The sequence below is a fragment of the Odontomachus brunneus genome, unplaced genomic scaffold, assembly GCF_010583005.1.
Source record: "Odontomachus brunneus isolate Ranch 3 - 2012 unplaced genomic scaffold, Obru_v1 Obru_scaffold_096, whole genome shotgun sequence".
NCBI lineage: Eukaryota > Metazoa > Arthropoda > Insecta > Hymenoptera > Formicidae > Odontomachus > Odontomachus brunneus.
Genome location: NW_022639546.1, coordinates 10243 through 34402, shown reverse-complemented (window position 1 = coordinate 34402; position 24160 = coordinate 10243). Strand labels below are relative to the sequence as shown.

General features: G+C 39.1%; 1 protein-coding gene and 1 long non-coding RNA gene across 3 annotated transcripts; one reads left to right on the top strand and one right to left on the bottom strand.

Moving 5' to 3' along the window:
• Positions 1–145: 145 nt before the first annotated feature.
• LOC116848481 lies at positions 146–1437 on the top strand. Its single transcript, XR_004378975.1, has 3 exons — positions 146–209; positions 287–397; positions 1146–1437. It is a non-coding gene; the product is annotated as an uncharacterized LOC116848481 (long non-coding RNA).
• LOC116848480 (protein obstructor-E) lies at positions 863–12812 on the bottom strand. Of its 2 annotated transcripts, none has more exons than XM_032824606.1 (4): positions 12656–12812; positions 8976–9377; positions 6464–6677; positions 863–1349 (listed from the first exon to the last, which is right to left on the bottom strand). In XM_032824606.1, exons 1-4 carry the CDS (start codon positions 12693–12695, stop codon positions 1289–1291), a joined length of 717 nt encoding a protein of 238 aa, XP_032680497.1. In that variant the 5' UTR covers positions 12696–12812; the 3' UTR covers positions 863–1288. The 2 variants fall into 2 exon arrangements, with proteins under 2 accessions (XP_032680497.1, XP_032680496.1); XM_032824605.1 differs by lacking the exon at positions 863–1349 and adding an exon at positions 2838–4797.
• Positions 12813–24160: the final 11348 nt, after the last annotated feature.

Here is a 24160-nt window from a genome sequence, read left to right as displayed (position 1 = left end):
TGCATATGGCTCCACAAAAATATATAAATTGTTGCAATAATATCGTACTATTCATCGATAAAAAAGATCACATTATCATTTGAACTAGATGGCGTAGGGTGCTATTTCCTCACTCTGCGTGCAACGCCCTGGCATCATTTGCGCCATTACAGGCAGCAGATAAGGAGATACGCGGGAACGCTTCGTTCAGACGTTTTTGCTGATGGCAGGTAATTGACGATCAATCTTACCTTCGTATAATCGAGTACGTTATCGTGCGTTGAAAATTATATATATTTTCTCTCAGCAACCACGAAAGCAATTCGTTGAGCGGAAGCATCGAGAAAGCGAGCGGTACGTTTCGAGTATGGCGATTGAACGATGCAAATTCAATAGAATACAAATAACTCGCTCGAAGGTATTACGGATTACACTAATAGATTTTACCTCAGATATATATATCAGTTGTGTTAAAATTGTCTATGTTATAATCTTATCATATCGTAATCTAAACGCCGCTCTCAATAGCCAAATCATAAGGCCTTTGTAGCTGTATTGCTGAACTGATGCAAAAAGTTAGAGTAAGAAAACGTATAGTTGTCTCACTTCAATTTATTGCATCAGTTCAGCAGTGCAGCTACAGAGAACAGGGGCATTCGCAAAAAATATCGCATATATTTCTATGAAAAACTATAATTCATGTTACGTATATTATAGCTTTTTATTGAAATATCGAATACGATATTTTTCAAGAATACGGTTCTATAATATCGCAATCATAGTATTCCGAATAAGTATAGGTCACGTAGCCAGTTCTTTCTTCAAATTTCTCCTGAATAGAACACGTATTTAATAGTACACTTATACATATTATTGTCTTATATCTTCTTTTACTATATATATTTACTTATACTATTTATTAAATTACACTTATCACTGACATTACTTAAGAGTAGTAACTTTACGAGTTTTACAAGAGAGTAAGAGAGAAAGAGAAAAAGCGAAAGAAAAAGCTAATAAAAAATTCGTGTACATATAAATATATCTTTTCGATACGTAATTTTGGCAATTTACGATTGTTTTAATTAACTTGCATGGCGGTTCACGTTAAACAACGACGATAATAGATGAGTATAGTTGTTAATTTTCTAAAATATGACTTATAGGATGTTCTTCGTCGTTGTGGACAACGAGAACCGATATAATTGCGGACAATTGTGGACAACAATATGGTTTTGATGTTGTTTTGAAGCAGCTTCCTTGTAGCAGGATGACATGCTGTTTTCATCATCGGTGAGTGCAAGTGCTTCTATTTTCTGTAGCCTAGCTTGCGAAGGGCCTTTAGATCCACATCACCATAGTAATCTTGGCTGAGGAATGTATAAGAATATTACTATTTGTTACTTAATCATAACGTGTAATTATCTTCAATCTTCAACCAATTAAGTTGACCATTAAAGTGCCTACTTACAGGAAGTACCAAAAGGAGCATTAAATCAATGTTGCAGTTTCCCACTCAAATATGTAAACATCATATGCTGTATGTAATGCTGAGTGAGAAATTATAACATTGGTGTAATGTGATTATTAGCTGATATTTACTGGATTCTTTCTTGATATTTAGCTTAATTCTACTCATTAATTACTTAATTGAAATATGGAAAATTATTTAATTATTGAAATAAGGAACATTATAATAAATAATAAAATATTCAGGAAATATTGAACATATTCAATTTGCTGATAATTGAAAATGAATGATAAAGTTATTGTGGGAGAGTTTTAATATGTGACAGAAAATAAATAATTTGTAAGTATAAATTATAATTCTTAAAGAAAAGTTTGAAATCTCATCACGATTAAAGATTGCACTTGAAGTTGTGTGGTTGAAGGTTAATTATCATTTTTCATTATATTATTATTTTAGCTGTAAACATATTTTATTAATATGCAATCAATGTATTTAATATATTGAATATATGTGAGAACTCTTTAATTTTCATCTCAAGTATAATTAGGTATAAGGAGAACTTAAACTCGATAAATCTCAAGATATATTGTTTTAAATAATTAAAGGTTCTCATTTACTTAAATGCATTTTTCTCTATATCACTTAGCAGATATTTAAAGTATTGAATACTTTTCCAATTATATGTTATTTTAATTTTGAATAAATTTATTTACATTTTAATATACAATTTTTTTTCTCTTACGTTTAATTTTCGAGCTACAAAATTATTCGATAGAACAATGCATTTAGTATGATCCTTTAATTGTTTAGCTACTTCAATTATTGCGATAAAGTGGATCTAAACGTACAGATTGATTTATGCGTGTTAATATGTTGTTTTCTAGGTTTTGGCCAATGCACCTTGCATATATGTTATGATCTGGTTACATACAATATATCATGCAATAGATGAGTGTACACAGAATATATTACCAAATTCTAAGGACACTACGTATATTAAATACACAAATATTGATATTAGCATTGATCAATCAGTAGAGGATTGATTAAGTTACAGGACTTAGGGCAATCAGATATAAAATATATTCGCATTCTTATTACACATTTAGTGCTAAACGAGGCTGTACAATATCTTGGTTTTCATACAATCTAAATATATTTAATAAGTGAATTTTGGAATCAAATGTATTAAATATTAGATAAACACATCTTTCAGACTTAAAAATATAAATTTTTTGAATTCGAGATTTTCATATTGCATAAATAAATCAATTGGAAGAATACATTTTTATGATTCACGAAAATATTTCACGTTCTAACGAGAAGATTTTATTATTTAACAGCCACGTTTAGCATTAAACGTGCAATAAAAATACATACCAAGATCTAAGAATTTTCTTTTTTTATTATACATACTTTTCACTTTACTTAAAAATACACGACAGACCGACCGAGTTTGCCTACACATTGGCGCCAAGAGTCGGAAAGATTTCCGAATTGTAAATCGTGGACCGTGAGTCGCGCGAGTCTGATGAACTCGTTGTCGTTTGCGACTTATCGTGAAATCGACTCCTTGTACCTTTTTTTTAAATTATATCTCTCATGTACACCAGGATTAAAATCTATGTAGTCTCGTACAGAGGAAACGCGTTTTTCAATTGAGAGGACATGAGTTTTGCAAAACTCAACTTTTGTCAGAACATTTTCAGAAGACACATTTCATCGATAGTCTCTATAACTATCTTTGTGCATCACTAAGAGATGAGTAAATTGTAAATTATTAACGGTGATAATATAACATCAGGCGAAATACAAAGACAACCGGTAGAATGCATCTTCAGAAGCTGCTCGAATTTACAAAATTGTCGATTGTTGTGTCGCGTCTATTTTATCGCGAAATTGCAAGTTTCCAATCCCTATTTTCACGGCGAGAAAAAGAGATCGCCAATGAGATATCACAACTAACACAATTTTGCAAAACATTCGTTATTTCTTGAGCATTTGTCAGGACAAACAATTGCGAGTTTCCGATAATACTCTTTTATGCTGCGAATCGAGAAATCTTACATTGAAACTAATACAGATATTATTGCGGTTGATTGTTATACATGGTGTTCGCAAGTTTTATGATACAAATTATTATTAACTTTACGTTGTCAGGAAGAAAGTAATTTTATCACGCGGTTATATATATATATTTTGATCATGCACGGCAGCCGGATAATTTTGTATAATGTTTTTCGAAATTCACGATTATGTTTCGTCATCTTAACCGATCGCGCTTCAAATATTCCCTTTCCTCTATTCTACTATAATTACAAAAATAGTATCATTCTCTACGCACTTAGTTCGCATGGAGATGCGCAATCGGGTCGACGATAGAATCGCGCGAAAAAATTCGAAGGGGGATAAAATTCACGACAGCTCGATCGCACTCTCTTCGTCCTCTCGGAATCTCGCGGATTTCGCGTCGCGGCCATCCGCCTCGAGATCGAGTCATGCGTCCTTTGCGTACAGGATACGCAGTGGATAATATGGGCCGAAAGATCTACGGCCTTCGAGGGCGGGTTTTCGGCTCTCTTGGCTCTCGGCGCCGATCACTTCGCTCCTCGAGGAATTCTCTTTACGTAAAGTCGGTACTGGATTTCTCTCGACTATGTACCTGTGTGTGAGCATACGTATGTCTGTATGTGTGGATGTGTGGTAGAAGGAACAGAGAGGATGAGAGGAAATTGAAAGGGAAAAGAGAAACACAGAAGAAAGGGTAGACAGAGAGAAGAAGAGATAACAGAGAAAGTATAGAATAAAGACAGAGAGAAAAATAGGACAGAGAGAGAGAGAGAAAGTAAATAGAGAGCGAGGGAGAAATGTGGCTTGATATAATTTATTGGTACAAAAGAGAAAAAATGAAATAAATTAAAGGAGATAAAATAAATTAAGAGAGGCATGAGAAACGCGTGGTGCTAAAATAAATTTGTAACATTCTTCTTCTTTATCATCAATAGGGTCTATCTAGATTTTTTGAAGAATATTTTGAACGATCTAGATTATTTACCGATGACCTGTGTTTAACGATATTCCTACTTGTTTGTTTGATAACAAAGTTAAACGATAGCAACAAAGAGAAAGTAAGTAAAGGGAGCAGAGAGAGAAAGATAGTGGACGGATGAAGGGGAAAGGGACGAGGTATCAGGATTTATTCCTGGAGACTTGCGGAGGGTCTCGTGGGTATTGTTGAGGGCCTAGGTTTGAGAGGCTGGTTTGGCTTCCTTGGCTCGCTCTGGATACCGGCAAGCAGCTCGCTCTTCCGGATGCTCTTCAAGTCCAGGTCACCGTAATAATCCTCACTGTGGAGCAGAACCGAGAAAAACCCGGAGGTCAGGACATGCACGGTGCGTGGCTACTACTGCATGGCGCTACGTGGCGTGCTATTGCCGTTATGCTTGCGAACGAAATGCACATGCATACACAATGGGGAGCTATGCTGGCACTTAATCGTGAAAGCTCACGGAAATATTTTCTCGTTCGGAGCATTACCGACTGAAATAAGAACAACGAAGGAAACAAACAATTGCAATTGTCGCGATGTCGAATTATTTTATTTATATGTCGTCGAGTCTTGACAAATTTTCACACGATTGTGTATTATTTTCACGGTCGTTGTGTAGATTTCCAAGTACTGAGAGAAAAAATGTCTAAAAAGTAGTAAATATTAATTTGTTGGATATTAATAACATATATTTACCTAAATCTAAATTCTTTTATTGAAGTAAAATAATCACTTTCATGAAAGTGATTATTTTAAGTGAAGTTGGCTCTCTAAGGTTTTAAGAAAATGTGTGTATTTTTTTATCTGAAAAATATTTTATGTTAGTACGTAAATAAGAATATGTTATTAGTATCTAAAAAATATTTACTATTTCTTAGATATTTGTTGTCTCAATGTTAATTAGTGCAATATTTTATTCATTATAGAAACATCAATTTTTCCTTTGTATCTGGTAAATAGATACATGTAAATTGTATACATAGAGAAATATCAGTTTTCAATTGTATGTGTTTTACTTAGCAATCTACACAAAAAGGGGAAAGAAAGGCAGCTAGTGTTACAACGAAACATTAGAACGGTGGGATAGTTAACATACACGTTAGCCACATGTTAGATCGTTAACAAACATAATCAGCAGAAATTGACAGATACAGTTATTCGCTGATTCACGATTAAGCGTTCCGTGTCATTCACAGAAAGAGAACGGTTAACGAGGTGGTTGTCTGGCCTTCTAAACGCGCGACTCGTTACGCATAATTCATATTGTGTATTATCTGAATTACGCAAAACACATCATTGGCTATTGCGAAAGCGTGCCACGACGTAGTGGATATTCCCTTAATTGCAGATCATTTGTCGCAAATCCGTGAATGCAATTCGTATACGATCTCTTCAAGAGCTCTCAGACACGATTCTGTCTTCGAGGAAATTCTAGAGTTTCCCGTCTCGAGGACTGTAATCGCCGAGATAATCGAATTCAGACACTGTTGTGATGCGCTCGCAATCATTCGTTGCGCAACGCGACATCGTTAATGTCCTTTTTTCGCTCTCGCCGACTCCTCGTTGTATCCTTCGTGGATTACAAAGAACAATCGTAATAACAAAACGTGACGCGGAAAATTGTTGCCGTAATTTCCAACACGATCCAACAATCTAACGACTTCTGACACGTCAACGATCTTTGATGAGTAAACATTTGCTTCTGGGCAGATTATCTTTAGGACTTGATCTTGGGAAGTTGTCTCGTTGGAAATTCAACATGGTGAGGTATCTTGAATTCTGAGTCGCCGTTCGTTAACATTCACCAACGCGCGAAATAAGACAAACCCCGAATTCCGAGACACTCAAATTGTTCATTCGCGTCGCGTTCGATTCGACGATGCGTGTGGTCTCTCAGATTAAAATTCGAACGTTGAGAGAAATGAATTTTACGACGAGACTAGTACATGAAGGATCATGCTTACCATCCGGGTACATCCTCGGGGTCCTCGCAGGCGCCGCTACCATCGGCATCGCCGATCTTGAAGACGGTGCCGATCGGGCAGCCGTATTCCCTGGCGATGCCTTCGAGACATATGTAGTACTTTCTGCAGTCCTCCGGATGGGCGTGTCTGCTGAAGCTGCCGGATGCACCGCTCACTTCACCCGCGGCCGGACACGTGAAACCTCCGGCGACCTCTGTGCAATGCATTAAATGGGATATTGTGTACACACAGAGAAAGGCATTGCAATTGCATTACCGGTCTCGGTCTCGGTCTCGAGTTGGCGGGCGTGAAAAGATCGAGAAAACACACGAAGCATATACACTATAGAATATAAAACGCGTGATGTACGCGTGATAAAGCACATTCGCACTCAGAGAAAAACGTGATAATGATAACTGTAAAGTAACAACTGTACTTAGTTTAGTGCACTGAGAAAAAAATTTTTTAATTAACAAATATTTATTAGATAGGTACCATTAACATATTTACTTAAATTAAAATTCTCTTCGTTTAAACTGAATATTGTTTATTCAAGCCGAATAAACAGTACTCGGTTTAAAGGAAAAGTTTTGATTTAAGTAAATATATCAATGGTAGTCACCTAATAAGTATTTGTTAGTTTTAAGATATAATATTTTTTTATATAATAGTTTTAAGATTTAATATTTTTTTCTCAGTATAGGTGCAGAATTGAAATGTATGTAGTTAATTGAATTCTTTTTGTAGTTATATTGCAATTAATATTGCTTTAGTCATTAAAACTATATATAATTTATTAAAACATTAATTCTACATACATAAAATTCGTATAATTGTCATCTATACAGTTCACCATCCATATGTATTTTTTTTGAGTGTATACACTAAGAAAAAAATATTTTAAATTTATTTATGAGATATAAACTTTATTTCACAGAAATAAACTTTATATTTCATAAATAAATTTCTAGTATTTTTTTTCGTTTTGTGATACTTCCAATCGCGGCAGAAAGTTTAGAGACAATTTGATCACGCGTGGTAAATTGTCGTATAATTTAGGGGGAAATTATAGTTAAATATAACTGACTTATCTAAAGAAGTAGAAAGGATTGTCATTATTGAAGGTGCAGTTTGTTAATTGGTCTGTAGGGAAATTTTATGACGAAGATTTGATAGTAAGAACAATATGCTCTGACTGAAATAAACGTAAGGCTAAAACTATGCGAAGACACGAAAGTCCACGTGGACAAGTAGAAAGGAGCGAATGTAGCAGAGGTCGTGACAGTTTTATCGTCTCGATGTAGAGAGGCCAGTTCGACTCTGTACGTCCTACGTATATTCCATTATCCGCGTCAAATCACCCGTAACGAGTTCCAGGATAACCGGGTCAGAAATTCACATAGCGCTACGTTACATACGATTTTCAATGTATTTCTCTTCAATGATTTTCTTATACTCGTCATATCTTATCGATCTAACATTGAGTGCATTGAAGGGTTCTTTACAGCTTGGAAACTCATAACCTATATTTATCTTTTCAAATGTAGATTTAAGACGGTTTTTTTTGTCATTTTTCTCAATTGCACGGATGTTTATGAGTCATCGAACTTGCGGAATCGGTTGCATACGCACTGAGAAAAAATACTTGAACATTTTTATGTGTGAGATATAAAGTTTATTTTCCGTGGATAAACTTTGTACCTCACAAATAAATTTTCAAATATTTTTTTCCCACACTGAGGGAAAAATTATGTTAAAATCAACAAATATTTTTTTATATTTTACTCTGTACGTCCTACGTATATTCCATTATCCGCGTCAAGTCATCCGTGACGAGTTCCAGGATAACCGGGTCAGAAATTTACATAGCTCTACGTTACATACGATTTTCAATATTTCTTGTACTCGTCATATCTTACCGATTTAACATTGAGTGCATTGGATAGTTCTTTATAGCTTGGAAACTCATAACCTATATTTATCTTTTCAAATATAGATTTAAGACGGATTTAATTTTTCGTCATTTTTCTCAATATTGCACGGATACCTGTGAGTCATCGAACTTGCGAGATAGGAATCGGTTGCATACACATTGAGAAAAAATACTTGAACATTTTTATGTGTGGAGTATAAAGTTTATTTTCCGTGGATAAACCTTATACCTCACAAATAAATGTTCAAGTATTCTTTTCCCACATTGAAGGAAAACTTATCTTAAAATCAACAAATATTTTTTTAATGGGTGCATTAATATATTTACTTAAATCTAAATTCTCTTTATTTAAATCAAATATTGTTTACCTGATTTAAGTAGACAATATTTGGTTTAAATAAAGAGAATTTAGATTTAAATAAATGGCACCCATCAAAGAAATATTTGTTGATTTTAAGGTAATTTCTCCCTCAATGCAATATGGAATGCAATGGTACAGAAGGATTAAATTAGTTGACACGCGTTCACTCAACATCAGAACGTGCAGTTAGTTGTGTTCAATGTTTATTATTTCGGTACCTTCGTTTCTGCATTCGGGCACCTGGTCGGCCCACATGCACACCCTAGCCTCGCGGTCGTAGGCCAGTCCGGGGCTGCATTGGTAGCGCGACGCCTCGCCGTTCCAGCAGTTCCAGAACACGTCGCACTTCTTCTCGTCGGGGAAGATGCCGTACAGACGGGCGCAGTGTGGCGTGCTGATGGGCGGCTCCAGCTGCGTTCGTTCGCCGCAGTCCACGTTGTGCAAGTAGTCGCAATTCTCGGTGAGGAACTTGCTGTCGGTGGCGTCGAACGCCAGGCCGTTACCGCATGTCTTTAGTTCTGCCGCGTTGTTGTCGCACTTCCAGTACTTGTCGCATGAACTGTGGTGAGGGTAAAACCCGAAGTCGTCCGGGCATTTGAAGCTCTCTTGGCCGGTCGTTCCTGTAACGATGAATTGTAGATTAGGCGCGGTTGTGGAACGTCGACGAGTAGAAATTTACTTTCGAACAAGTTTAAGTTATCCCTGAAGCTTTATATCAGGAATTTCATACAGATTTTGTTGAAAACTTCAATTTTCTAGTAGTTGCGAAAATTTTCCTAACGTACCTATATCGACGGTTGATGAAATAAAGATGAAAAAAGATGAAATAAAATATAAGCACAATATCAAGTTGAACATCAGTAATGAGACCCACGTAACCATTTATTGTTTCAACGTTGGAGTAAATAGAGCAACTACAAGGCAGGCGTGTGTGCGCGTGCGTTACTTTCTTTTCTCAAATTCAGAAGTACAATAGAAAGTAACGCGATAGATAACACCCCTCGTTTTCTAATCTTCCCGACGGGAAATGAGGAAAAGTACTGCGTTTCGATTTCGCGCGGTTAGCGCGTTGATTTCCTCAGATCGTGGTTAGAAGCAGTCTTGCCTCAGGCTCGATATTACCGTGTTTGCCATAGAAAATCGTGGACTAACATTGTTTGGCTCTTTAAATATAAATATTTAAACTTTCAACATGGAATATATATATGCTCAATACTTGTATATATATTTTATGTTAGAAGTTTAAATATTTATATTTAACTCGTCATTAGAATTTGATAAATTTTCTTCTTTTTTTTGATATTCTTTTTTTATAATTTCTCAAACTTTATATAATCTCTCATGATTCTGTGGAGTATTGAGATTTAATAACAGCCAGCAGAAAAAATTCTGAAAATATTATAGAGATTCAAAGAGAACGAAATGGAATGCGTAGAGTCTCTCAGACTTCACCTTCACAACGACGGTTTAAAGACTAGAATAAAAAGAATATCCAGGATTAGGTACATGTCAAAACATTAGTGCTTTCTGTCTTATGAGGTTTGAGAAATTATAAAAATACAACCAAGAGAAAAAGAAGAAAAGAAATCCACCAGATTCCACCTTCCCAATGATAGGGTAACCGTCGATTGCGAACACTTCCGTCCCTCTTTCCGGTCCCGTTTAGCGTTTAATCGACGCAAAATACGGCGCGAGCAACAGGAAGTCGGTGTCGTTCGCCGAAATAAAATCGGCCGGGGTTGGCCTGTCGAGCCGCTTTTTCGTACCGGCCGCCATGCTGATGGCGCCTAATCGCGCCTCTTTTGCGCGAACGCGGGGGCACACGGACGCCTGAATATCTCAGCTAAAATGTCTTACGTAAGAGGGGCACGGGACGGTAACTTTCGCCGGGGCGCTTTCACTTTGGGCCCCTCGGCCGCTCGTGCTGTGCGCGGGCCCTCCCAGCATCCCGTTCACCCGGCTGCGCGCGCACGCGCAGTCAGTGCGTGTGTGAGTATATCGAGTGCGCGCGTCCGCGTGGAACCAGCTGTATTCACTTTCGTTTTCCGCGGGACCGGTCCCGAAAGCGACTTCGGGATATTCACCGGCGCGGACGGTCCCCCTGGTCGTCGCGACTTTCGTGCGCGCGTTAAACTCGTTTTGTCAAACACGTACGTCATTAGATTGTTATATAATTGTCGCTCGGGATACGCGCACACGCGCGACAATTACGTAAGAGGAGCATATCAAATCGTATCTGTCGTATTTCGAAACGGCTTCCTCTTTGGAATACCTCTTGCGGATGCCTTGCTAATTTCCTCACCGATATACTTTCAAATACATCGGTCGTCGGGGATTTGTTGTCGCGCGATTACTCGACGCGTAATAATTGATTACACGTCTCAGACGAGAGAAATTCTTTACGCAATGGAATTCTTATTTTCTAAAAAGGAGGTCGATACGTTTCTTAGATCGTTTTCTTTTTGTTCTTTGTGACTTTGTCCTGTTTCCACTGAGAAGTAACCGACTTCCTTCGCTCCCGATTTGGAAATACTCGATTAGATCGATCGCTTTGTGTGCGAAAGTACGTTCGGAATCTTTAAATGTGCATTATCTCATTTGTATCGCATCGGGATAGTTGATTATGCCGCGCAGAATATTCCTGCTGTCAATTGATGTCATCGGGGAAACTTTAGGGTAATTTTCGTCGCGACGAATGGCATCCTTGAACCCTCCTTCGACTCGCAGGGAATAAAAAGAAGGGTCAAGATCTGGGCCAAGGTTATGCCGCGGCGGCGAGAAAGCGTGGCAAGCTTTTTTAGGCCGTGGGCGATTTTTAATTATTACGATGTTTCATTAACGCGCTCTCGCGATAACTTCAGAGAGCGTTGGGGAATCTACTGCCTTTAGGAACAATGAATGAATGAAATTATTTACACTATTTTACCTCACGAAAGTTACGAGAAAATACACTCTAAGCGAATCAACAAAGAGTGATGATTGAAGCACTTGGTTATCTGAGAAAACGTCTCATTTGTAGATCGATCTCCGAATCGGGAAAAAAGATGCATATAATTAAGGGAGAAAACGCAAATTTCTGCGATAGAAGACGGAGCAGAATAGAAGAATGATATAATTATGAGCGTGCTGCGTGTAATTATGGTCACAGTCTCGTTCACAATTACATGCTTGTTAGAAATCTGCTGGCACACTTTCCTGCATCAAGAAACACATTCAAGCCGAAAGCATTTTCTTATTATCTGTACCATGTGAATATTCGCGGGCGGACCACAATTATCGAGAAATTCAGCCGGAACCAAACGCGTTCAGATATTATATCGAACGTATATCACTTCCGCTTGAGAGAAGCACTTCTTTTCAGCGATTCTTTTGTCTCGTAAGAATTTGGAAACTTTCTATTCCAAGACCTTTTTTCCTAAAGTTAATTTTAACTGATTGCAAATCAGACTCGATCGCGAGCAATGGTAAGATAACAGCGCGGTTTATACTTGTAGTATAATTAACAGCGCGGTTTATACTCAAGTATAATTCACATAAATAAAGAACAAAGTGGGTAAATCGAAACTTGCACATTTGGCCACGCGAACGCGAGTCGAGCGAAGTCGCAATTATCGAGGTTCTATGGATTGCAAAGATGACTTTCGCGGATCCTTCGTTCTGGCGAGACTCCCGCAGGACTCATTCCCGAATTATCCTGCCCTCAGCGTAGGGCACACTGCTCTACTCTACACATGATCACACACTGACGACGACATGTCCCGTCCACTGCCTTCTCGCTGAAGTCAAAGTCGACATCGCATCGTCACTCGCGATTTCCCGTGCTTAACTGCGGCCCATTTAACTTTGCCACCCTCTTTTCTCGCACCCTCGGCGCGAGGAACGGTTTCTGTTTACGTACCGGCGATCAGTATGGCGGCTATCACGAAGTACGTCCTCATGGTTACGGTAAAGACGAGACTGTGGCGCGGAAGCGAGAACGAAAAATTAAAAAAAAAAAACGAATTTTTCTACAGACACTTTTAGGGACACCGCCTCCACTGCGCCGAGAAAGAGAGAGAACTCTGTGTTTGGGCTCTGTCGTCCTCCACCTTTATATAAGTCATTGGTCACGTGTCTGCGTCCCTCCTCTCCCCCCTACGGCCACCTCCACCACCACCACCTCCTTTTCCTCCCCCTCTTCCTCTTCCTCCAGACACTTCAAGAAGAGGTGCACCTCTACTTTTCTCGTATTTCTCTGCCTCCTCTCTCTTTCTCCCGTCTCTTTCTCCCTCCGTCTTTTTTGTTCGCTTCGCGACTTTCTGTCTCTTTCCTACCCCTTATGATAATATCCCTGCTCCCCCCTCTTTTAATTTCTGTTTCTTCCTCTCTGTTTCTCTGCATGTATGTTACAAAGCAGATTTGTGGAACGAAATATCACGACGTTCGATGCATTTTCACTCTTGTCAGCTTTAGATGTCCCATGGAAATTGCCGGACGCAGGGATTCGTTGTATAAAAAGTGTTGGTAATGGCGATATCTCGAGTGGTATTTGAGCGCGCGAGTATGGAGTACTCATTGCCTCTTAAACAAGTCTTGTTCACGCGAGCTTTGCCTCGGAGAAACGTGCGTTCGCTTCATCTTAAATCACGCCGAAGTCCCCTTTGTTTCGTATCGTAGGCCCGTGACATCGACTCTGTGTGTTGCCAAAGTAAAAATTTCCTTTCCCTTCTGCAAACATCGCTCGAAGGCTCCCCGTAAAACGACGTCTCGCCAGTTGCTTCTCCATCCTTTCGCCGGCGAATCCTGAAATCGCTGAAATAACTTTCGGTTCTTAAATGCCCACCGGGCATCCTTTTTTCCCCTCTATTCGCGTTATCTGCGAGTCGCGCGACCAGTTTCGGAGCCGGTGCTGGTTTTCGCACCGATTTTGCCGAAGAATGGCACTTCGCGCGCGAACGGACGCTTTGTCCCTTCTGTAAATCGCGAAATTCTGCGCCGAAAGGCGGAAAGAGAGAGAGAAAAAGAAGAGAGAGATAAAGAATTTACTGTTGCCATGGTCGTCCTTTGCAACGCAGGCGAAAGGAAGGTTAAACGAGTAAAGATCTTTGGCTGTTCCGTCGGTTAATGGTCGTAAAGCATCGTCTTAATTCCCCTCGGTACTGAGTCTTGATTTATCGAGAGAAGAAAAATTAGCCTTGGTGAGTCTCGCGATGGGAGATCATTTAACGATTACTCTTGAATTTGATTAATCTTCCTCCGCTCCTCAGGAATAATGGCAATAAGTGAATAAATGAAGCAGTAATTGCGCATAACTGTCACGGCTGTCGCATAGAGACGCACGCATTAATTATATTACACGAGAAATGCAACGGTGGGGCGCCTTACCATATTGAAATTCGTCGAGGCGCTTTCGTAGGCAGCCGGCGTGTGCTGTCCATGGTCACGCGATTTGCAGAATACCGGCTGCGCGCGACTCGTGGTTATAATAACAATTATGCGCGACTATGATACGCGTGACTATAATGATAATTGCGAGAGGTGTCGATGCAAAATAACGGAAAAGGGGCGAAGGTTAAGCTCGCGAGAGTCATTAAAAGAAGATACGCGGACGGAGAGTCGGTGTCGGGTCCAATTAAGTCGACAGTTTCGACAAGCAATGAGCATAACGATAAAATATACGCGAAATTCGTTTGCTCGAAAGTAAGGCGCGTACGTCTGGACATTTTCGTCACAGTCGGTAATTACTCTCGTCGAGACAGAAGTAAAAGTTGGAGATTTACATCAATATCGCGTGCGGACGAATACAGATTCACCTAGATTCGGTTCTTGCGCCTTTTTGTCCTGTGTACTCGTTTCAATGTTTCAGCGAACGCTACTCTTTTCCCGCAGAGAAAGAACTGCTTGAAAACTTATTTGCGTGATACAAAATTTATGCGCAGAAATATACTTGAGTACGCAGAAGTGAGTTTTCAAGTACCGTTTTCTCGATGTATAAATTTCTCCTCTGTTACACTTTCGATCGTTACATCGTTTAAAATAAATCCTTTTAACTTCTCTCGTATGAAATTAAGATGAAACATTGGTCGTTAGGACGCAACGATATAACGTTTTGCTCTTCGTGTATTAATTAATAGCGACAGCAATAAAGAGCAACGAGGTATCTTATGTGACCTCATACGTAGGTATTGATAGGCGTAGGGCTATCCTTACGGAGAAAGGAAAAAAGTCAATTCCGAAAATGGAACACGATTGCAATGGCGGGTTGCGCAAGAGCTACGGAATTGGAATTTCATGTGGGAAGAAAATCTCTGGAAAATCTTTCTCGCAACACTAATATGCGAATAAAAAATTGCTAGATATCATGCAATAATGGGAGGATGGGGAATTATTAATTTAATTTAGAATAAAACGGGATGCATAGAATCGGTCAAATAATGGATAAAATTGTCCAACGTACGTTATAACAGAAAAAAAGATTCTGACATTATTATCCTCCCGTAATGAAAAATAATCACGCAAACTAAATCCTGCGACTGGCTTTTATTGGCTTTAAAACATAACGGTAGAAAACCTCTAGCCTCACGCGTATCCAATTCGCGACTCTGGCGGACCGTGGTTTTCGAGAAAACGTCGGACAAACGACAAGTTTCACGGCGTCCGATCTCGGGATTCGCGGCCTCGCGCGATTTCGACATTTCGCGCAAGAAAACGCCACGCGACGCAAAAAGGCCACTAAAAAGGCGCACAATTAGACAGAATTCGAGTCGCGTTTTTCTCAGCTTTCGTCGTTCTCTTGCCGGGGCATTGCGAGATTGATTTATTATGCTCTTCATACGGGCATAGAAATTGCTTTAGTTCAGAACCGCCAACGCTATAAGCAATTGAGATTCCACCTGGATTGCTAACGGCGCGAGTCCAGCACAATTTTTCTTCACTTTTGCCAGACACCGCGAGAACTGGTTTTTGAGAATTTGTGATCTTGCGAAAAGTCGCGTGTCGTGATCGATCGAATCGTTGGACGTATCAACTTACTCTCGCGCCGTCAGTTTACATTTCCGGCGGCTATTACTACGATTCGTCACGTAAGAAAGTCGCGTGGATTTTGTAACTCGCAAGATTCATTTCTCGTGAGAGCCAGTAACATTTCGTCATACCAATCTTTAGATCGGAAGGAAGGAACCGTGAGAATTTCAGAATGCGCAAATAAGATAGTGATTGTAATTTGATCTCTCTCTCTTTCTCTCTCTCTCTCTCTCTCTCTCTCTCTCTCTCTCTCTCTCTCGATTTCATCAGACCAACTTGTAGATCTATACTTCTCTTTGACATTACGCAAACGTCAGTGGAAATGCTGCCTTGTCGTCGAGGTTGGGCGGTCAATCGATCCGCGTGTCTCGTCTCGATTTTACGCGATCAAGGACGATTTCGATCCGGGGCGGACATGCATATTAATGCAGGACGCTTTCGACGACGACAACGGGACTTTCTCGCTCCGTTTAATCTAGTTTCTCGAATAAATCGCATCGTCGTCGTCGCGTCCTGCCCGAGTGAGGTAACTAGTGCGCTGCGCGCGGGAGACTCACAAGCGCTCGATGAATGACTGGCTACCGGCGATCGGATCTAAGTAATGATGATGATGTAGTAATTACTACACACACGCGATTTCTTTGCGCGTTTTCTTCGCGGGGGAAAGGTTCGGTTCCTGATTGAGAGCCTTCAACCTTTTTCTCACTTTAATCAACGTCGTTCAATCATTGCCTAATTATTTGTCAATCCTCCGTCTGCTCTATCCTACCGCTTTGTTGTCCGGGAAATCTGACTAGGCGATTAATTGATTGATAACTCTGATTACCGCGCCGCGCATTCCGCACGCTTCCCGTACTTGTTATCATCGAGCGGCGCTTCCGGTAAAAGCGATTTGATTTCCAGTCGCCCGACTTCGCGTCGGCGAGTTTTCGCGGCACTGCTGATAACTTTCACGCTCTTTCACGTTCTCGCACGTTGCGAATTGTAAACAGTATTATATCCTGCGTTAACACGATGTTGCCGCCAGTCGGCGGCTAGCAATTTCATTGTTTACGTCTCCTGGAAGAAACAGACAAAGAGTTGACTAGCTGATCTCTCGTATGAATTGATTAAGCTGAAGTGGATGACGAACTCCGAAAATGTCGATAACGTAGAGGCAATTGTCGTTTACACAATCATGCTATCCTTTTTGCATTTCTTATATGTATAGAATTCATGTAAATGTGTATTATTTTGTTTTACTATATTCAACGGAGATAAATAATAATGAAATCGGATTGTGATTTCACTCACTTAAAGTGAATTACTGAATAGTCACTAATATCAGTTATAAGCATAGCACTGAGCACTTTCAGTGCTATACTTATAACTACAATCAGTGTACATTGAAAAATTGATATTCTTGTTCTTAGAAAAATGCTCTAAAATAGGCACCAAGTGTAAAATATTCTAATAAGATCTATTCCTCTTGTTTTGATCTATAATTCTCATAAGATCTATTCTTCTTGTTTTGAGGGAAAATTCTCCACATAGAGACAAGAGTTTCTCAAAATAAGAGGAATAAATCTTATATTTAGAATATTTTATACTTGGTGTCTATTTTAGAGGATTTTTCTAAAAACAAGAATATTAATTTTTCAGTGTATATTCGCTGTTTTCAGTGATTCACGCTGTTTTGACTGATTCATTTTAAGAGAGCAGAGTCGCAGTGGGCAGTGGAGAGTTACATTAACACAATGATTAGAGTGGATAAGTCGAGACGTGCGCAAAATTGAACCCAAAACTTCTCGTAGTGTTGCGCGCGTTTTGAGTGGAATGCGATTTGCACTTTTGAGAGATTGACGTGGGGTCGCGGAGGAAACGTCTCGATGACGAAAAAGGCGAATCCTTTCCGGATAACGGTAACTTCGCTCCGCATACGGTGCATTATTGCGGTACAGCGGTCGGCATTACGTGTGCAACGTGCCAAGGATGCGTGCCACGCCTCGATCTGCGATTAATATTCGGCCCGATGGTCGACCTCGTCTTTCGAGCTGACCCGTCGGCCTTCCGCGGTATATCGCCCTGCTCGCATGTCCCTCGTACTTCTCCTCGTCTGCTGAATTGTCCTTCTCTCATGGAAACCTCGTCAGAGTTCTCGAGAAAGTTCTCTCATAGCGAGACGCGATTCGATCCCGATAATGGAACGACTTGTGTTTGCAACGCGATTACAATCGTCGCTCCTCTTCATATTCCTTAATTCGGCTAATCACGATAGCCTATAATCCAATAAAAGGATTGTCTCGCTTTCTCCTCTTTCGTCGCTTTCGTAAAACCAACAACAAAGTATCGGGCCGCGGCTCTCGCGCGGCTAATGAATTCCGCGGGATTTTTCTCGCGCCTCACCTCGCGTCGCGCCGCGCTGCGCCGCGGAATTTAATATTCGAACGTTCGTCCTCTTCTATTAGCGATTTCGCGCTCGGTGCGTCGGCGGCTTCTTCGCAAATGCTTCTGGTAACGTTGAGGTAACATCTCGCGACTTGCATAATAGCGTTGTCGCGGGGGAGAGGAGAGGACGGACGAATGAACGATCGCTGGCTCTTTGCCGACGTCGCGATTTTATCTGCCGGCATCCTCGCGGCATATCGCACGCGGGAGTGAAAGTGAGGCGCTCCTCGCTCTCGACGGCTCCTCCGCAGCATCCGCGCCTGGCACCCTGCGGTGATCGCGTGACTCGCGGACGATGACGTTCGAGAGGGAACCGTTGAACGATATATTAATGAGAAACGCTTCAGTGTGAGGATTTACCAAAAGAGTATTCCCCCTGACATAAAATCACGGTATACATCGAGAAAAAAGTATCTAAAGAATAAAAAAATATTTATCTGGTGTGGATATTAATAACATATTTATATTATTATAAAATGTTTTCACGTAAGAGAATATACATTTTTCAGAGTTTCTTAAGAAAATTTTAGCTCTTGAAAGCGATTGCTTGTTTTATTTTTATTGTTCTTTGTTTTATTCTATATTCTATTTAAATAAAAGAATTTAGCTTGAAGTAAATATGCTATTAGTCCACCAAAGAAATATTTATTACTTTCTGGATATTCTCTTCTCTCAGTATATTTGGAAATTTAGACAGCGAGCTGTGGAAATGATTATCGTGGAAATTTGCCTAGACTTGACGACTGCAAATAATTAGTGTACCTACCAAAGAAATATTTATTATTTCTTGAATATTTTCTCTCTCGACGTAAGAATGGATAGTCTAAACGCGATTTCTGTTACACACAATTGAGAAATAAATTGTGTGAATTATTATATAATGAATAGAAAAAGGATCCTCTTTTTTCTTGAAAAAAATTTTTAGTTTTGCAATTGAAGCGATACAAATCAATTCTGTTAGAATATAACGTACGTCGTGTGCCGGGGTGATTGTGGAAGGCTACTGTAGCTTCGAAAATTAGGTCGTGGGATGCACGAGGAGATGAACGAGATATTAGGTAACATCGCGATCACGACTTAAATCGCCGCTTAAATGACGGGTAATGCCGAAACGATCATTCGAGTTATAATTGGAGAATTATGGTAGGTTGATTTTTCCCAAGCGCGAAGGGCAAAGGCTCAGGTGAAGGATGTTGTGGGAATTAAATATTATGTATCGTGTTGTATATAATGTGCTGTTTCACTTACTTTCGTAAGTGAATAAAGTATTACGTAGGTCGCTTGCGCTGTGGATTTCGTCATTTTTGTTTCGTTCAGAAATTTTAGCCGATGATCCCTGAAGAAATGCGCGAAACGCCGCGTTCTCGCCGTTGAACTTTATCGCAACACGAGGCAAACGTGAACTTTAACATATGAATGCGAGCGCCAAGTGCTAGTCCACCCGGATGTCGAGTCGCATAATTTAATCGATTGATTTTTCGACGTATTCATAAATTTGGACGAACTGTTTATACTTGAGAACAACGTCGTCGAGTCGATCTCGCATCTTTAATTTATGTAACTTCTCGGGAAAATTTCGCAAGCACACACAAAGTGATGGTCTCGGCATGATTTTGAAAAAATACGTGATTTATGTATCTCCGAGGCGAAGCAAAACTCTAGCGCGCAATATACACGGTTGGACTCAAAATTCGCGATATCCCTTCGCAAATGTAGCTCTCACTATTTTAACACTTTCACACGCCCGCGTCGTTTGCGGTCTGTTTTGATATTTAGAAAAAGAGATTTCGGGGTGTGATATCTGTTCAGAACGCAGAAATGGATTGCTTTAACTCGATTTTGAATGTGCAGCTTTGACTCGATTTGCAAGAGAAGAGATAGTGTGATCAAGTTTCTTCGTTATGATCGATTGTGACTCGCCGATTTAAAGGCAACTCGTCGGGCCGATTGCGCGGACGAGTCGGTGCGGGAGGTGGAAGTACAAAGGCGCAGGTGGAGGAGAGTGCCAGAGAGGTTATTGACACCTCCGTCGCGCGTACGCTCCTCCGTTCGTGCGTTTTGTCTCGCGACACGCGGCGTACGTGCGCGATACGCTGCGAATGCCAATCGCGAATGCCGGCCGGCGGCGGTTTGCTCCTCGCGCGAGTTGCATTCCTATTTCGCGTTTCCTTCGCGCCGGACACGATCGCCCACGGATGAAATTTCAATGAAAGCTCCGTCGCTGCCCAAGGTCCTCTTATTTTCATCCACAGCGCGTCCGCGCCTTTTCCTAATTTTTCCCGCTCTCACTCTCTCTTTCTCTCTTCGAACATCTTATAGTGCAAAAGTCTGAATCATTCTTATATTAAAAAATTTTTTATAGAAACAAATTTTTGGAAACTTTTAGAAATTAAAATAATTTACTTTTAAAAATTAATTTATTATTTAAAATGTTTTTAAAATATAGAAATTGATTACTTTTTTAAATTTATTATTTAATATTGAAAAATAAAATAAAAATAAATAAAAATTAAATTTGGAAAATTAATACAAGTTTTTTTATTTTTATATCAAAAGAAGAAAGGAAAAGGAAACGGCGACGATACTTGGAAGAAAGTGTAACGAGTGATTTTGAATTCAATTCAATTCGAACATCTGTTGCTTTGGCGATCCGTCTTCCTTTGCGCGCGAACTCACATGACTCTTTTATTCCGCGAAAGCGTTTGCATACATGAGAGTTGCTTTCCTCCATCCGAACGACGATATATTACGCGTCCCGACTTTTAAGCGTCGCCCAGTTTTTGGGCCTTGTCTTTCATTTCGCCGAGAGACCGTCTCGCGCCAAAGATTGGCAGATGGCCCGCGAGTTTCAAGTATGTAACTTTCAACATATAGTGTGCCTCAGCGAAAATGTTGGGTCGAAATTTGAAGCCTACATTAATCCTACAAATCGAACTTGAAAAGCCAATGTGAGATCTTCAAATACAATACTGTACAATACGGTCTTACGTCGATCACTTAATTTTCTCTATGTCGAAAATTGTCCGCACATAGAGAATTTATTTCAGAATTATTTAACATTTTATTATTTCAATATTATATCTGTATTTAATTTTTATTCTTAATTTCAATTAGAAATGCGTTAATCACGTAATTCATAAGAAGCATTGTTAAATACTAAGAAATATGCAAGATTTGCATTAGATTTCAAGATCGATAATTACATATTATTTATATTTACTTGAGAACATGATTAATTATAGATTTATATTTATGGGATATTATTCAGCTATTTTTTGCAAATTGATGAAAAATCACAAACTTACGAAATTTATTTTTTAAATAAAGACGAACTATGTTAGCTTAAATTTCAACTCGAATATTTTCTTGTTCTCACTAAATTCATCACACGTTAATTAAAATTATAATAAATAATAATAATAATAATAATAAATAATAATAAATAATAATACTAAATAATTATAATAAATAATTTCACGAACCTGGAAATATATGATGTATCGTTGCTTGCGTCCTAATGTCCTGTATCCTTTGTCTTGATTTTCCAATCCGGTATCCTGCTTCTCAATACTCCGTAGTAATTTGTATAAGTACGTGGCACTGACACTGACACTCGCGTAAGCATAATTTAGTCGGAGAAACATATATTAATTAACGCAATGTCGACGAGAGCCCGATTCAATATTTCAAGAACGAAGGAAATATTTTATCACGCAATAGAAGGAATTGTAACTAACGAACCGACACATATACTACGCGCAATGAAGCGTGCACATAGAAATAAACGTAAGAGTGTGTATACTCGCGGAACATGAAGTGTGGAATGCGACTTGTGGGGCCGGGAGGAACACTTCCTCTTCCGCACGCTATTCCCCTTCAGTCGTGATTATTCGGTTGAGTATCAATGAAAGGAAAGTTTGAACGATATTGATGTTTTTTTCTTTTGTGTTTACAAAACGCATTGTTCGATTTCGCGCGGCGAGTATTGCGGTTTAGACGTTTCGTAAACAGAAAAGAAAAAAAGTTCAGTATGATTCGAGCTTTCCTTTCATTGACGCCCAACAGAATGATCACGACTAAAGCGGAATGGCGCGTGGAAGGAGAAAATGTTCCCTCGGCCCCGCAAATTGCATTCTAGACTTTATGTTCTCCGAATGTACATAACAGTAAACAACACATAAAGGAAATCGTAATGTAAAAGCGTGATTTTACGTGTCCAAGAATATCATATATATGTATAAGATGACTATATGAAAAATATATTTTTATAATAAAAGAGAAGATTGATAGAAATATTTGAAATATTTAATGTGTTGAATTAATATTAATTGTAGAATTATGTAATTGTAGAATTATAGAATCCTATCATTAATATTAATTGTTGAGTTAATATTAATATAGTAGAAATATTTAAATTGTTGAATTAATATTAATAACCATAAATCAAAATTTGTATTTTTCTACATTATTAGGTTTTATAAATTTAGTTATTGCAATGACTAAATGAACAAACAGTATGCCACAGAAGAGAGAGAGAAACAATAAAAATTTTAATAAGATTTTAATCTCTATATCAAATTAAATATTTCTCTCTCCTATATATATCTTCTTTTTATTATAATATTATATTATATTATATTATATTCTTTTTATTATATATTTAATATATACTTCATATTATCTTTATAAATAATGAGATATCAAATCACGTACAATTGTGGTTTTGTTATATTATGATTTTCTTTATGGGATGAATTACGTACAGATTTCCGTTTGCGATCAGTGCTTAACACATACTGAAGCGGCCCGATCTACAATAGATGGAGTATGAGTAAGACGAAATGGAAATAATTTATTTACTCCAGCTCCTTACACCAGTTCTTAATATTTAATTCAAGTCTACTCCATGTGATGTAGACGGGCAAACTTTTATTGGAGTAAGGGAGTAAGCGAAATAAATTAGGCCCGATCTACAATAGATGGAGTAAGAAGTAGGAGTAAGACGAAATAGAAATAATTTATTTCATTTAGGCCCGATCTACAACAAAGTTTGTCCGTCTACATCACATGAAGTAAGCCTGAATTAAGTAGTAAGAGCTGGAGTAAGAGGAAGTAAGCGAAATAAATTAGGCCCGATCTACAACAAAGTTTGTCCGTCTACATCACATGAAGTAAGCCTGAATTAAGTAGTAAGAGCTGGAGTAAGAGGAAGTAAGCGAAATAAATTAGGCCCGATCTACAACAAAGTTTGTCCGTCTACATCACATGAAGTAAGCCTGAATTAAGTAGTAAGAGCTGGAGTAAGAGGAAGTAAGCGAAATAAATTAGGCCCGATCTACAACAAAGTTTGTCCGTCTACATCACATGAAGTAAGCCTGAATTAAGTAGTAAGAGCTGGAGTAAGAGGAAGTAAGCGAAATAAATTAGGCCCGATCTACAACAAAGTTTGTCCGTCTACATCACATGAAGTAAGCCTGAATTAAGTAGTAAGAGCTGGAGTAAGAGGAAGTAAGCGAAATAAATTAGGCCCGATCTACAACAAAGTTTGTCCGTCTACATCACATGAAGTAAGCCTGAATTAAGTAGTAAGAGCTGGAGTAAGAGGAAGTAAGCGAAATAAATTATTTCCATTTCGTTTTACTCCTACTCCTTACTCCATCTATTGTAGATCGGGCTTTATTTCCATTTCGTCTTGCTTTTATTCCTTATGGCTCCTGCACACAGGACGCGGCGGAAGTCCACACGACAGCCAATCAATATGTTGTTTTTCCGTAAGAGCTAGAAGGTTATTATGGAAAGCAGCATATTGATTGGCTGTCGCGCGAACTTTCGCCGCGCGGCCAGCATTACCGCGTCCTGTGTGCAGGAGCCATTACTCTATCTATTGTATACATCGGGCTTTACGGATAAAGCGTGACGGCCTTGAGAGGTGAACGACCGCGCGGCGCAGAGGGGGGACGGCGCTTGCCTGAGA

Excerpts from the sequence above, each read along its gene's own strand:
- LOC116848480 (XM_032824605.1), bottom strand. The coding sequence starts at position 12,695 with ATGAGGACGTACTTCGTGATAGCCGCCATACTGATCGCCG. Across the intron at positions 6,678-8,975 it reads GCCCGAATGCAGAAACGAAG|AGGTCGCCGGAGGTTTCACG; the intron begins GTACCGAAATAA and ends TGCATTGCACAG. Across the intron at positions 4,798-6,463 it reads CCCGAGGATGTACCCGGATG|TGAGGATTATTACGGTGACC; the intron begins GTAAGCATGATC and ends TCTGCTCCACAG.